This window comes from Fusarium subglutinans (assembly GCF_013396075.1).
Source record: "Fusarium subglutinans strain NRRL 66333 chromosome Unknown NRRL66333_c0000209, whole genome shotgun sequence".
Classification (NCBI taxonomy): Eukaryota; Fungi; Ascomycota; class Sordariomycetes; order Hypocreales; family Nectriaceae; genus Fusarium; species Fusarium subglutinans.
Genome location: NW_023502272.1, coordinates 28,370 through 43,073, shown reverse-complemented (window position 1 = coordinate 43,073; position 14,704 = coordinate 28,370). Strand labels below are relative to the sequence as shown.

The following is a 14,704-nucleotide window of genomic DNA, read 5'->3' as shown; positions in this document are numbered from 1 at the left end:
TGGTATATTTCTGTTCTCAGAACAAACCTAATGGTTTATTAGTTGACAAATTTAAAAACATGATGATGCTCAAGTCAAACTTGCTTGATCAATATCCCCATAGATTGAATATGCTAATAATGAAACCATCCTGACCATTGTCGCCCTTGCTTCAGAAATCCACTGCTAAGCTGGCATATTACGCATGCCTGTTAAGTTTCCATCTGCTTTCCAACAGCCTTGTTCCACCATTCTTCCCAGTCAAGTACCTTACGACCAAGTCTCGCCTCCTCAGCTGCAAAGACCATAGCATGGCTTCGCAGCACCTCATCAAGAGTGCATCCAATAAACTCGTCTTGAGCACGAGGAGCCTCCCAGCCATGGTTCTTGACGCGATCGCATGCCATGACAAACTGGCGTGTCAGACCCAAGTCTCCACCACCATGGCCAAGATCTTCTACACGAGGATGATATGTCTTCACTTCGCCTGTGTTGAAGTTCTCAACAACGATGCGACGTGAATTGGCGTGAACCTCGCCGTGTTCGCCGTAAAAGTTGGAGTAACGTTCGCAGATCTTTGTTGTCTGAGCGACCATATGCAGAGTAGCTGTCTTTGAAGGCTTGGTGGACTCGGGCCAGGTAATGGTGACGAACTGATCGTCGCAGACATTGTTGTCGGCTTCAAAGACACAACGGCCGAACCAATTACGGGCTTGGATTCCCGACTTTGGTGTAGAGTCGTTGTAGTCTTCCTCCAGAGCCTTGATCAACATCTCTTCCTTCTTCTGGTGGGAGGGGTAGTCTTCAATGTCATGGACGACGATACTGACTGGCCATCTTGTGTTGCCGGCCTGCAAGCCCTTGAGTTTGGGGCCCAGGTAAATGTTCTTTGCAGAGAATTTGCAACCTTTGTCTCCGAGGGGGCATTTCATGCAGTTTGTTGCCGATCCTGCAGCCTTGGGCTTACGGCTTTTCTTGAAGAGATGAAGGTTCCCGACAGATGAGACCGTTTCCGGGAGGTGTGGCTCTCCCTGCCCTGGTTTCTCAGGAGAGCAGAGCAGCCAGAGCAACAGATCGATATCGTGGCAGCTCTTAGTCAACAAGGATGGCGCAGTGGTATTCTCGTTGCGCCAGTTCCCCCTGACATATGAATGCGTGAAGTGCCACCAACCTATTCATATTTTAGTCAGTTACATATCAAGCATCAGCTTGCATTTTCGAATGGATCTATGACTTTGCGTGCCATCTTAACTGACCTACGGGCTCTGTGTGTACAGCGCTTGAAATTTCGCCGATGACTCGCTCCTCAATGAGAAGCTTGCGAAGCATGATGTTGTGTGGGCTGTATCGCAGCACATGGCCGATTGAGAAGATCTTGGTAGATTGGGAGGGACGCATGGCCTTGTACATGTCGATACAATCTTGAAGGGAACATGCAAGAGGTTTCTCACACATAATGTGAAGCCCAAGTGGTGCAAGACCGACGACAACCTCACGGTGCATCTCGTCGAGCACGCAAACAAAGACTCCATCAACACCTTCCGGTACATTCTCTTCACCCGAAGCAGCTCGACTTCGACGATCATGCTCATATGCAAAGAATTCTCGCCAGTCGTGGAAAGACTGGCCTTCTCCAGGGGAACCGTCACCCCAGATGTGAGCTCGGCCGAGGGACTCGCGCTTGAACTTCAAGGGTTCAGCAACAGCGGCGACAACACCATTGGATACGCTGTCGATTGCTGCGGCGTAGTTCTGCCCTCGTGATCCAGCGCCGATGATGAGGAAGCGTGGTGGTGTCACTGACATCTCAGGCTTGGGAGGGGGTTTGGAGACAAGAGTCTCTGGCTGTGGTTCGGCATCTCCATCTTGAGCTTTGGTAAGCTTTGTTAAGACGTTCTTCAGTTGAGACATTTTAAGCAATAAAGAATCCGAAATCAAGTGGTGGAAATGTGTAAATACGAAAATATTTGTTTATATGTGTTCAAGGCTGGTAAGTTAAGTATCTGCCTTGAGAGGGGGATTAAATGAAGAAGCCAGACTTCCGAGATAATTCGCAGATGCCTCGCAGGCAGCACAATTGGGGAGCTATTGCCGTACAGAGAATCTCTGCTGAATAATCGCAAATAAAAGTAAGGTACCTACCTAGGTATGATGCTGCAATACGTACCTATTTTCAGTTGAGGCTGAAGGTTGTGTATTTATGGAATTGTTTTCGTATATCGTGTGGTTGAAGTTGACCATGGCGGCCAATGAGGTAGAACTCATTAATACACGCAACGTTCCAGTGCATTGATTAACTGTAGGAATGCACTAACTACTAGACTTACCTAACTGTAAGTTTTAACGGGTTCTGAATGGATCACACCCCACTACTCGAGTACTGATCTCTTATGAGAAAAGCCAGTTTCAAACATCAACGTTACATTGCAACCACCAAAACTCACAACAATGTCGACAGTAGCAGAAGTACAGGCTGATAACCAGCCTAAGAGCGCCAGCGATGATCCTCTTGTATGGATTGACTGCGAGGTATGTACGGCTGTGTGGTACAAGGGGCTTCAGCTCACATCGTCAACAGATGACTGGCTTGGATCAAGACAACGACGAAATCATCGAGATCTACTGTATAATCACCACAGGAAACCTCGAGATTCTCGATGAGGAGGGCTTCCACGCCATCATCCATTTCCCTCAGTCCCGTCTTGACCAGATGGACGAATGGTGCACAAAGACACACGCAGACTCTGGCCTCACCGCTGCTGTTCTCGAATCCACAACCACTCCGGAGCAAGCCGCAGACGCTCTGTATGAGTACATAACACGCTTCATCCCTGAGCGCAAACGTGGTCTTCTTGCGGGTAACAGCGTGCATTGCGATAGGGCGTTTCTGCGACGTGAACCCTACAAGCGGGTCATGAGACATCTGCATCACAGAATTCTTGACGTGAGTTCCATCAAAGAGGCTGCAAGACGCTGGGCAGCCAAGAGGATTGTGAATAAGGTTCCCAATAAGAAGGGTCTGCACAAGGCGAGGGATGACATTCTGGAGAGCATTGAGGAGGCTAGATACTATAGGGAGGTTATCTTCAGGCCGACGTTTGATGTTGTGCCTGCCAAGAACAAACCTAACAAAGGAAAATAATGGCCTAATCATAGGTAGGTAGCGTTTCATTGGGAAAGGTGGGTTATCGACTGGCCAATGCTCCTCATGCCGATGTGACTTTTCGAGGTGTCATGATTGAACTCTTCAGCCATGTATACTTCCATGACATGATCAGAGCAATACTTGAGTTCATAACTGACAGATCAAATACTCTTTCTTTCTTTTTTAATTTTTATTTATTTTATGTGTCTCACATTCGAGTACCTAATGAGGCACCAATTACTTATTCTAGGGTTTTACTATTGTTCTCCTCTTCAAGCCATAGCCATATTTTGTTCTCCGAGTGTCCATCATATAGGGACCGATCTCATATTTGCGTGAGTATGTTGTCTCCCAACGAAACAAAGCGCACGGTAACAGACTGTGTTCCTGCACCTAGCTGTGCCCAGCACGTACAGTGCTAATTGGTTGACCCCTCCATTAGCTTGAGTGATATCATCTCATCGAACCCCACCACAGAGCTCCCTCAAGCTCCCCTCTTTTTGTCTCAGTCGCCTACCTAAGTTACCGCTGTCTTCTGGTTCCTTCTCCTCTTTGTATCCTCCTCAACAATTCTCCTCAAAATTATAGCTTCTTATCTATCTTTTCTTCTCTACAGCTTGGTCCATTGATACACCACTGATATCAAGCAATCATGGGCGTCCAAACCGTTGAGTTTAAGCCCTTCCAGGACCAGAAGCCCGGAACGTATGTCTAGACCTTGACGATCCTCCCTGTTGTGTTCCCCCACTGCCCGGGAGCTGCCGAAGAGGAATTGCTTATTTCTCTTTGACTTCAGCCCCAGAGCCTCAGTTTTATCATTTGATAGAACCTCAACTGACTCGTGTCGATAGCTCCGGTCTTCGCAAAAAGGTCACCGTCTTTCAGCAGCCTCACTACAGCGAGGCCTTCATCACCAGCATCCTGCTTTCTATCCCCGAGGGGGTTGAGGGTATGAAGCCAACTGCTCTGCAGCACGAGCCATGATCTGATCAATTGATAGGCTCTTTTCTTGTTATCGGTGGCGACGGCCGATACTGGAACCCCGAGGTTATCCAGCTTATTGCCAAGATTGGTGCCGCCTACGGCGTCAAGAAGCTCGTCATCGGCCAGAACGGCATTCTTTCCACCCCTGCTGCCAGTCATGTCATCCGTCTGCGCAAGGCTACCGGAGGTATCCTCCTGACTGCTAGCCACAACCCTGGTGGTGAGTTCACTGCTCATTCTAGTCTCCCAAACCGACAGCTAACAACCAACAGGTCCCAAGAACGACTTTGGTATCAAGTACAACCTCGCCAACGGTGGCCCCGCTCCCGAATCCGTTACCAACAAGATCTTCGAGTTCTCCAAGACTCTGACTTCATACAAGATTGCTGATATTCCAGATGTCGACATCTCCACCGTTGGTACTCAGACATATGGTGACCTTGAGGTCGAGATTATCGACAGCACCACCGACTACGTTGCTATGCTCAAGGACATCTTCGACTTTGACCTGATTAAGAAATTCTTTTCTACGCACCCCGACTTCAAAGTTCTATTTGATGGCCTCCACGGTGTTACCGGTCCTTATGGAAAGGCTATCTTCGAAGAGGAGCTTGGTTTGAGCAACGCCATCCAGAACTGTGTCCCCAGCCCCGACTTCAACGGTGGTCACCCTGATCCTAACCTCACATACGCCCACTCTCTGGTCGAGGTTGTCGACAAGAACAATATTCCCTTTGGTGCCGCTTCCGATGGTGATGGTGACCGAAACATGATCTACGGCGCCAATGCCTTCGTTTCTCCTGGTGATTCCCTGGCCATCATCGCCCACCACGCCAACCTGATTCCCTATTTCAAGAAGAACGGCGTCAATGGTCTCGCTCGTTCCATGCCCACCAGTGGTGCCGTTGATCTCGTTGCCAAGGCTCAGGGTCTCGACTGCTACGAGGTGCCCACAGGTTGGAAGTTCTTCTGCGCTCTCTTCGACGCCAAGAAGCTGTCCATCTGTGGTGAGGAGAGTTTCGGTACTGGTAGTGATCACATTCGTGAGAAGGATGGTCTGTGGGCTGTGATCGCTTGGCTCAACATCATCGCCGGTGTTGGTGTCCAAAACCCCAGCGTCACCCCATCAATCAAGGAGATCCAGAAGGAATTCTGGGGCAAGTACGGTCGTACTTTCTTCACCCGCTACGACTACGAGGATGTCGATTCAGAGGGTGCCAACAAGGTTGTTGGCGAGCTAGAGAAGCTTGTCAACGACTCCAACTTTGTGGGCAGCACCATTGAGGGTGAGTCGCTTCGTAGCCTCGGCTGGCAATCTATGCTAACTTATTCCAGGTCGCAAGGTTACAAAGGCTGGCAACTTCTCTTACACCGATCTCGACGGCTCTGTCGCTTCCAAGCAGGGCCTATATGCCGGCTTCTCTTCCGGTAGCCGAATTGTTGTTCGACTCTCCGGTACTGGTTCATCTGGAGCCACCATTCGCTTGTACATTGAGCAGCACACCGACGACCCCTCCAAGTACGAACTGGACGCTCAAGATTTCCTCAAGGAGGAGGTTAAGTTTGCCACAGAGCTTCTCAAGTTTAAGGAGCACGTCGGCCGTGATGAGCCTGACGTCAAGACCTAAACGAGATGCGTCATGATGGGTATTGAAATTGGGGAACACAAGAGGTGGATGCAAACACAAGATAATTTTTAAGTTTCTGAAATTGTTATCGCGTACAATGCTGACGGACTGAGCGTTCTTGAAACTACTAACTAAACAATTGAAGAACTGTGGGTGTGTGCTGGGGAATAGGGGCACAGTAGCATGAGTTAATGCCACGACATGAAAACATTCTTGACATCCTTATATGAAAACGTGAGTAGGGCCTGCGAACTCTCAAATGGCTGTGATGTATCGTACAATCTGTGGCCCTCAACTTCAACTGTATTATTAAAAGTAGGGAAATCGTTATTCGTAAATCGTCAAACCGTTATTCCTCTCGTGGGACGCCGTCGCTAGAAAAAAACATGAATCAAGGTAAAAGGCTACATGCAATAGAACAGGGGGGAAGAACAACTATTCACAGGAGAAATTATAGGTGCCGAGTTTGTGTCGTATAGCGGAAACATTTTTGGTGGCTTAAGTCTGTGTCGACTCTGTAGCGGTGCTGTCGTCGATGAGCGCAGGAGAGAAGAGCTCTTTGAAACGCTTGGCCGCTGAATATGTATCGTTAGATGCTGTTGTATCACGAGGAAGGACAACGAACCTTCTTCACTCACGAATCGGATCTCGAAAGCTCCTGCACGGTTGACTCGTTGGTTTTGCTGCCGGTATTCCTGACAAAAGACGTAGAGTTGAATGTCAGCAAGTCGGACTTTGGTCTTGCTGACTCTCTTCATCCATTTAGGGGAGGCAGACTGATGTGTGACTGGAGTACAATAGTTAGTCCACTGCCAATGAGACAACTCCTGACTTGAAGCTGGCTTACTGAAAGCTGTCCAGACAGGACATTGGCGTAGGTCACCGTCCCAGACTGCAGCATGGAGGCGAATACCCTTTGTCACATAGTCCTCATATACAATAAGAGAATGCATGAAACCGTCGTCCACGATTCGACTATTACTATGAGTATGATTGTATGGAAGATAGATAATCAGGGTCAATACTTACGCCTGGAACAGTTTTCGTTCACCCCAAAGAGCGAGGTCTTCATTTGCAACCTGTACTGTAAGACTATTGCGCGTCTTGAACGACAAAAAGCAGCAGTACACGAGCACCAATTCTACAACGTTAGTAACTAAATTTGCCATTTGTATTTGCTAGTAGCAACATACCTTCCCACGTCATGAAGCAAAGATTGGCCCACATCTTGGGGCAGAGTTCACTGAAACTCCATCGCCAGAACTGAAGACTGCTCCCATTGCGTTCGACACATAGTTCGTGTGCGCCATGAAGCGAAAACCATGAAGTTCCCATGTGGAACGTTCGCAAGAGGAAATATGGGCATCTGTCCCTACCACTCTCATATACTATCAGGGTTATCTGGCGCTCATTGAAAGAACTTGCATCGTAAGTAGAACGTTCGTGTATTATTGATACCGGACCTACCGAATGAAAAGGATTCTTGCATCACTTGGCATGCGAAATTGACTCCAAGGAGCATGTGGGCCATATGCCTTGGACCTGATTATCTTGTTAGGAGTGAAGTGATTGATCGTTTTTGTCCTAGACTTACGACTGCTGATGCTTAAGGGGAGTCCGGGAGGGGAGAGGTAAAGAGAAGATTTTCTCAGCCCAATGAATATTCTATGGTCATAGTTAGAAGTGATTATACTTTATCTTTTAGTAATGTGTACTGACATTCGTGATGCCCGAATCATCATCTAGCACAGAATCGGGACGAATTGTTGAACTAAGACGAATAGGGGGAGGAGCTTTTTATGTTAGTATTGGCTTTGCAAGGCCAGGCTCCTACTTACGAATGCCCCGGGCTTCCCTCAGTTGCATCAACTGTAATCGAGTGCATTCCATAGTGTTGAAGTCAAAATTCGGTGATCTTAGTAATGGTGAGTTATGGGCTCATGCGGGTGTTCATTGAGTATTGGCAACTAACCTCAATAGCAATTCCCGTAACAGGGACAGAAAACGATTGTAAAGAACAAAGCGCTGTGGTAGTGAAAGGCCCCCGGCTTCTTGGGTCATCGAGTGGTACATCTTCCGCCAACGGTTCTCCTTAGTGAGAGTTCTGTCTTCGTAATAGGTCGTGATATCTCGTAGGGATCTTGATAGGCAAGGGAGAAGGATTTCGAGATAGTCGAGCACGACCGGAACCCGAGAGAAATGAACTTTGGAGTACTCGGCCAGTTCACGGAGCAGTTGGCCCGAGATGCTGACCTCCTCCATCGTCATCAACAAATGGGTATGGGTGTTCGACCAATGGGTGCCCTCGCCCAAGGCATTGCGAAGGCCCAAGAGTTGGACTGCAACACGGTCTGCCCTTTCTGCCTCCAAGCAACAACCTTGGAGCAGGTGTAGCTCAAGTTGGCCACCTAGAACCATCTCCATTACGAGAGGCAAAAGGCGTATCAGAAGAGGGTGTCTATTTCATCACATAACGAGGTGGGCCACTGTTGATTTGATATCCTTTCCAAGTCGTCTCTATCCGCGTGATACCCTTGACAGTCGCTGCAATGATAGAATTAGACGATCGAGGCTACTGCATGCGGTGAGAGGCTAGGAGGAGGTGAATAAATGGCGGGGTATCAATCGGGATTCTTAAGAATGGCTTGATAACTTGATAGATGATGTAGATAACCGACGTCGGGATCAATTATGGTAGAGGGGACTAGACGAGAAATCAAGAATAGATTCAAGAATTGAGAGAAGGTATCTGGTTAATAATAGAAGGGGGAGGGGACGGCGGATCTGCAGGCCGTCAATAACGTGTGATCCGATCCGCGCAACTCGTTCAACACCATGAAGAGGTGCACCCGCACCAGTCTAACCATACATAATGCCTTCCCTGACGTGGTTGGTGCACGGTTCTCACACTGAGCCTTGAGTGAGCCCATCAGGTCGATGCACGTAATGACGGGGAGGCTCTTGAGGTTGTAGTTCTGCTCTCGACTCAGCTAAGGCCACAACGTCCGGGGCCTTTGACCACCTGATGGTCAGATGCCGCCCGCATTCTCCAAACTTTGCAGCGGCATATCAATCGACTTGGGTTTCATCGAGACAGATACACCAACGAGAGGAAACCAATGCGTTGACCAGCGAGGCATTGGGTGTGTGTATGGCAGCTCGACACTCGCACTCCGGCCTGAGCCAACTTCTCAGGCGCTGCCACGATAGCAAGCGTGCTTCAGCATGACGCCAGACCAATGCATGAGGAGATTCGGGGCAGCAATTGAGCTAGATTAGGATTGGGTGGGCACTCGCACCATTGACCAGCCGAGTCAAGATGACCATTCCCAGAGAAGGAGAGCCAGAGCAACTGAGGTCAACTGAACTGAACCATCCACTGACAGTTCAGGTGCGACGTGTTGCTACGACGGCGACTCTTGACGTGCGTCCGTGGGATGTGGACTCTTGTGTGGAGAAATCTGATGATGCTGGGGATGTAGAAAATGAGGAAGTGCCTTCGAAGCGCTTGAAACGGTGGTTGTGCTGGGGTTGCAGGTCCCTTTTCGACCTGGTCTGGCCTAGCATGGCCTCGTGCTCATCCAACATTGCCAGGTACTCCACTTCAACGGCCGTGGGGGATCCCGGCGATGAGGCTCGGCGGGCTCAGGAAAATAAAACATTCTCGCGATGGTTTGCACGATGTTGCACGTTTTCATTCCGCGACTCGCGAACTCATTGTACATACGGGCGTAGATGAACAAAAGCCCCCATGGGGTACATCTGTTCCTCTCGCCTTTGAGGTTGAGTACCTCCTAAGCATTGCAACTTACACGCCATGGCCTGACTGAGCTGCACGATGCGAGTGGTCATTTTCTGTAATGACGACAACGTGGTCCCTCTGATGAATGATGCTGAGTACAAACAGAGTTGGTGGGTGGAAGGAAGGTGAGGCATTCTGGATGGTTGGGCGAGCCCTCTCTCGGTCCAATTCCAGAGTTCCATGGCAGGCTTAGGGCAGGCAGGTACCTTATTAGGTTGGGTATCAACCTGTCACCTCCAGTAAGTGAGCTTCTTGAATGTGGCCTCGCCGCCTCACTACCACCTACCTAAGGGAGGCAGCCACACAACACAAGCCACACAACACAAGCCACTTCCGACACTGGTCCACGATAAGACTGCTCACACACTATAGATCATAATTGGACAATTAACATTGAATGGTTATGTTCTTAAACTCCAAGTATTACCCGTCTTGCGGCTGCAAAGTGTAATGATTTATACCAAACTTTCACCCGAACATCTCCTGATGTATACACTTCGCCAGTATGGATTAGGTTAAACACCAACCATAACGTCGAAGTTCAACCTCCAACAGCCCCGAATAGCTTCAATTCTTGACGCTGTCCTCATCTTAATCCCCTCGGCGCGTGGCGTCGCAATCGTCTCAGGCACAGTATAGGCTTTTTCCCGAATTTTTCAAACATAGAACACGATTGTGGCAGATATTGTGATGTTTTATAATTTCGATTATTTATGCCGAAGCTCCCTTACTTGTACAGGCATCTCGTTTCCTCATCCCATGGACCGTCCAAAGTTCGTGATCAGGTTCTCATTGGGAGGTCGCAACCCGATGGGCCGCAATCTAGATCATAATAGCATGTGGAACGACCTTAACCCTTGGAATCCTTAGTAAAAAAACAAGGCACTCTTCCTGTGCCATCATACAACACCGCCGAGACCGAAATACAAAGAAGAAGGTCCACTCGAGCAGAATGACCTGCAATGCGGCGCGAAGTGCTTGGACTAGTCCGATTCAGATTTCTTTGCCGAGCGACGCTTGGGTTTGACTTCATAATCTCCCTTCTAGGAAGACTCTTCCTCCTCCTGGTCGGCCTTCAGACATTGTTAGTGTGCTGCTGCTAGTGTTGTTCTATAATTCACTCACGTTGTAGGCCTGCTTCTCATCCTCGTATCGCTTCTTGTCAGCGGCAGCCTTGGCCTCATAAGGAGCACGTTGCTTCTCGTTAAGAGCCTTCCATCGCTCACCGAGGAGCTTGCCGACTTGGCCGAAAGAGATACCAGGGTTCTCCTCGCGGACGTTCTCACGCTGCTCGTTGGCGAAGAACATGTAGGCGGAGAGGCCACGCTTGGGGGCGTTGGGGTCTAAAGCCGGTCAGCTATGTTCAGCGCGGAACGCGATAGGGCACGCAGTGCATGGCAAAGCATGTGGACATTGAAAAGCCCATGGATGGATGAGTGAAGACTTACCCTTCTTGCCGCGCTTGGTCTTCTCGGCCTTACCGCGCTTACCAGCAGCAGCCTTGGGCATTTTGATTGATTTCTGTAAACGGGTGTAAGTTGGTGACTCTATGAATCTTGCGTGCGACAGAAACAATAAAAGGGAGGTAATGGACACTTCGCCGTATTGAGCGCGAGGTCAGTGATAATGAGGGGTAGCTCCATGAAGCTTGGAGCTGAGCTTGGTATGAGAGATGGTGATGGATAAGGTGGCGAGGCGCAAACGCAATTGCGCCTCCCAACGCGTCAAAATTCGCGTCGTTCAAGGGAAAAAGGCTTCTGGAGGGTTTGCGCGTACCTGGGAGGTGGACTTGGGGGAAAGTAATTTGTGGTGTTGACGTAGTCTGTGATGCGCTTCCGTTAGCTATCTTGTAAAGCTGTCGCGCGACAAAGTTTCAAGGTGAAGATGATGCGCAATAGACGCGATGCAGCCCAGTCTGGAGCAACGTTTCAACAAGAATCGATAACGAAGTCTAATCAAAACTTTGCCGCAAGGCAGGCGCAACGCCAGAAAGTGAAAGACATTAAAAAAATCAAATTTATGGCGATATTGTGGTGAATGATAGAGAGGATGGGACAGTACTCACCACGAAGATGTACAGAAGCGTATTGAGTGCAGAGGCGATTTTGGGTGGGAGAATTGTATGGGAGAAAAGAGAGGGAGAGAGAATGTATGGGGAGGGCCAAGGCAGCCTTTTTACTATGGGGGAGTGATTGTGCGTGGGGAGTGAACGCGACCTGCCCAGCTACCACACTTGGACTGTTATGCAGTGGGCTGGCCTGGGTGAGCTCTTGGTGCCCCCCTTCCCTGGGAAGGAAGGGCAAAAAAAATTGGGTGCGGTGCCCATTGCTCTCTGTGGTGCTTGGGAGCTTGCCCGCCCGCGCGCTGCACTAGTACTGTCGCAGCAGACTGTAGTCTGTACCTGTACCGCACCTGCCTTGGGCCATTTTCTGCCTCTGGGCCTGCTACTGGGGTGAAATGACCAGGACTCCGTCCTCGCCCCCTCATCTAAGCTCCCCAGAAACACCTGCCTCTGACCACTCACCAACGTGTAAGCAGGCGGTCATTGTCTGGTACTGTACGGGTACAAGCCATACGCAGCTCGCCGCGCCGAGGTACAGTACAAAGGTCTTGTACCGCAAGACGACTATACTAATCCGCACAGTATACTTGTTGCTTTAGGAGACATTCGCAAGCCCCTCTGCCTTTGATTACGGTACCTCTTACCTTACCTCTTACTCTGATCACTCCTAAAATAACCACACCCAATGAACACTTTGCCTCTGCTCTGTGCCTGCCCAGTCAACAGGCTCAATCCAGCGGGTTCACGTTCTCCTGGGTGATACCTACTGTAACTTTGCCTAGGTGCCTTCCCCTGTGTCTGTGTCGTGATCCTCCACCCCGCCGAGTCGTTCTTCCTTTCGGCTTTCTCTCAGTAGTCTCCGTCCATGCCGTCCACCTCCACCTCCACCTCCTTGTGAGGCCGCTATGCTTCATCACACTCATCAATCGGACTTGGAGTCTTGCTCGGCACAACGCTACTTACACCCTCCTCCTGTTGGGGCCTTCTTCTGTGCTTCGGTGGTTGTTGCCAAGTGCAATTGCACTTAGTAGGTTACATATCTTTGCTCGGCGTAGTGAATATCAAGCACTTTGTACGAGCATGAGAAACAAAAACTACAAACATGTTCATCTCGCCATTGCGTGTTGTTACTTCCTCACTAATACGCCACGGTCCTTCCTCCCCTTTTGCTTTCGTCCTAGTGTTAGAGGTTGAGTATAACTTGGCTTGGCTGTTGATAGATTAGTTGAGCTTGAGCCTCCTTGAGAACTTGAGGGAGACTAAGAGGGGAGTGTTCAACCTACAGCCAAAACCGTACTACTTGCAGCATGTCATTGTTTGATTGTCGCCAGAAAAGTGGCGCTCTCCAATCATTGTACAATAGAACGATATCTAAGGCGGGAGGTTGGTTCATACATTGTAAAATGAATTGCTAACTCAAAGTTCGGCGCTGCTCTAGCGGAGCCAAACTCACACATACGTCTACAAAAAGGAGTATTGATGTTGCACTCTAGCATTGCATGCTATTGGAGACAGAGCCGTAATGGTGGGAAATGGTTCCAGTTGGCGCCTCATGAGGATTGACTGAGTACACTGTTACAGCACCAGACGGGCCAACCGAATGTAATGGCCCGTTTCCGGGTTTGTCTCTATTATTCCCAGTTCGTGCATCATCCGACCTTGGGAGGGATCGCTATTGTCATCTATCCGAAAGACAAATCTCGGGCTATGTTCGACTTCACTGTCCTTTACCCCTGTCCCAAGACTACTGCCTCACACATACCGTACAGCAATGCATCATCCATGTGTACATCGCACTTGGTTTGGCACTACCTTGAGACAATTGTATCACTTGCGCGACTCTGCCGATAGCCAGAAGGGATAAACCATGTTGATACAGCACGCGAAACAACTTGGTTCCCCATGGTTACCTTTTTTGCACATAGCATTGATACTGCAGACTGCCTCAACTTCGATATTTCACTTCTCGTATGTACGTTACCATGCAACTCTTTGTTCAATGGCGGGGACGTCCTTCGTCAGTTCTAGACCACTCCCATTGAAAGTTGGAGCAACTTGTAACTCACCGCAGGGTGCGGTACTTTAAGTTAGCCCCATATAATGATCATGTATTGTCATACGAAATTTTCTTAGATAGGTACTTGTAGATGAGCACCCTGTCAGGGCTGTGATTCTATGCATCCTTACATCCATCCATCCCTTCCATTGTTCCTCTGCTTGTTACCCTCCAAGGCAAGGAGATTATATTCCGACTGTCCTCGCTCCCAACCACCGCGAGTATATCACGCTCAGCGCAGCTAAAGTTGACTGCCAACACAGGTCCCTACTTAGTAGGTACTGGGTAGTGCCCCTTGATCTTCAGGTCACATAGCCCGGACTATAAGTTGCCACGTTCGAGGCTACAGAGGTTCATACTACTCAATAGATTGTGCAGGGACACCATACGATCCTAGCTCCGCAAAGAAGGATTGGTGCTATGCCAGTGTATCACCTGGAATTTTCGCTCAAGCAAATCTACGGATAAGAGAGACTAAGATCATATGTGCAATGGTGCATCATTGGTGATCAGTTTTAATACTACACGCTAAGAATGGATATTGATACTCCGTCCCTTTGCTCAGTCAGATTGCAATAAGCAAAGAGGACAGGCCAAGACAAGCGAGAAATAGGCATGACGCTGATACCTCATGACGCATACATCATCTGCGGGCATGGCGGGTACCACGAGTCGCGCGAGGAGCCTTGGTGTAATTGGGAGTTGGGGTAGCGACAGACAGACACAGGCAGAAGGAGAGAGACAAGCAAAAGCGCCCGGCGCAGACGGCTTTGCCGAACTTGTTTGGTCGCGCCGGGCCAAAACAAGGTGCATAGGCAAGCCGTAAGTGGCCCATGAGAGAGGTACCAGTAGAGACTTACAGCGGGTACGCGACACACCTGTCTTTGGGTGGTCATGTAGTCCTTCTGGCAGCTGATACTGTGCTGTACCTAGACGCCGAGCCAACTCTGGGCTCAAGCCAAAGTTAAGAACAGGGAGCTGAGCGTCCCCCGCCCAAATTCGTTCTCTGTGTCCCTCTCCACTCGCTCTTCTTGACTGTTTTTTGCAG

General features: G+C 49.3%; 5 protein-coding genes across 5 annotated transcripts; 2 read left to right on the top strand and 3 right to left on the bottom strand.

The window, feature by feature from the left end:
* Positions 1-191: 191 nt before the first annotated feature.
* On the bottom strand, positions 192-1,890 carry FSUBG_11222 (oxidoreductase; the record flags this gene model as incomplete). Its single annotated transcript, XM_036675882.1, has 2 exons — positions 192-1,150; positions 1,236-1,890. 2 exons carry the CDS (start codon positions 1,888-1,890, stop codon positions 192-194), a joined length of 1,614 nt encoding a protein of 537 aa, XP_036533297.1.
* A 537-nt stretch (positions 1,891-2,427) lies between these two features.
* Positions 2,428-3,121, top strand: FSUBG_11221 (REX2 3'-5' exonuclease; the record flags this gene model as incomplete). The annotated part of the gene is made up of 2 exons (XM_036675881.1): positions 2,428-2,508; positions 2,558-3,121. The coding sequence occupies 2 exons, from the start codon at positions 2,428-2,430 to the stop codon at positions 3,119-3,121; spliced, it is 645 nt and encodes a 214-aa protein (XP_036533296.1).
* Positions 3,122-3,776: 655 nt separating this feature from the next.
* On the top strand, positions 3,777-5,736 carry FSUBG_11220 (phosphoglucomutase; the record flags this gene model as incomplete). Its single annotated transcript, XM_036675880.1, has 5 exons — positions 3,777-3,829; positions 3,976-4,073; positions 4,125-4,328; positions 4,381-5,394; positions 5,444-5,736. The coding sequence occupies 5 exons, from the start codon at positions 3,777-3,779 to the stop codon at positions 5,734-5,736; spliced, it is 1,662 nt and encodes a 553-aa protein (XP_036533295.1).
* A 498-nt stretch (positions 5,737-6,234) lies between these two features.
* FSUBG_11219 (uncharacterized protein) lies at positions 6,235-8,160 on the bottom strand (the record flags this gene model as incomplete). The annotated part of the gene is made up of 10 exons (XM_036675878.1): positions 6,235-6,311; positions 6,362-6,523; positions 6,584-6,711; positions 6,766-6,877; positions 6,930-7,156; positions 7,204-7,278; positions 7,331-7,401; positions 7,456-7,529; positions 7,575-7,651; positions 7,709-8,160. 10 exons carry the CDS (start codon positions 8,158-8,160, stop codon positions 6,235-6,237), a joined length of 1,455 nt encoding a protein of 484 aa, XP_036533294.1.
* A 2,421-nt stretch (positions 8,161-10,581) lies between these two features.
* On the bottom strand, positions 10,582-11,047 carry FSUBG_11218 (structure-specific recognition 1; the record flags this gene model as incomplete). The annotated part of the gene is made up of 3 exons (XM_036675877.1): positions 10,582-10,611; positions 10,664-10,881; positions 10,987-11,047. 3 exons carry the CDS (start codon positions 11,045-11,047, stop codon positions 10,582-10,584), a joined length of 309 nt encoding a protein of 102 aa, XP_036533293.1.
* Between the last annotated feature and the right edge of the window lie 3,657 nt (positions 11,048-14,704).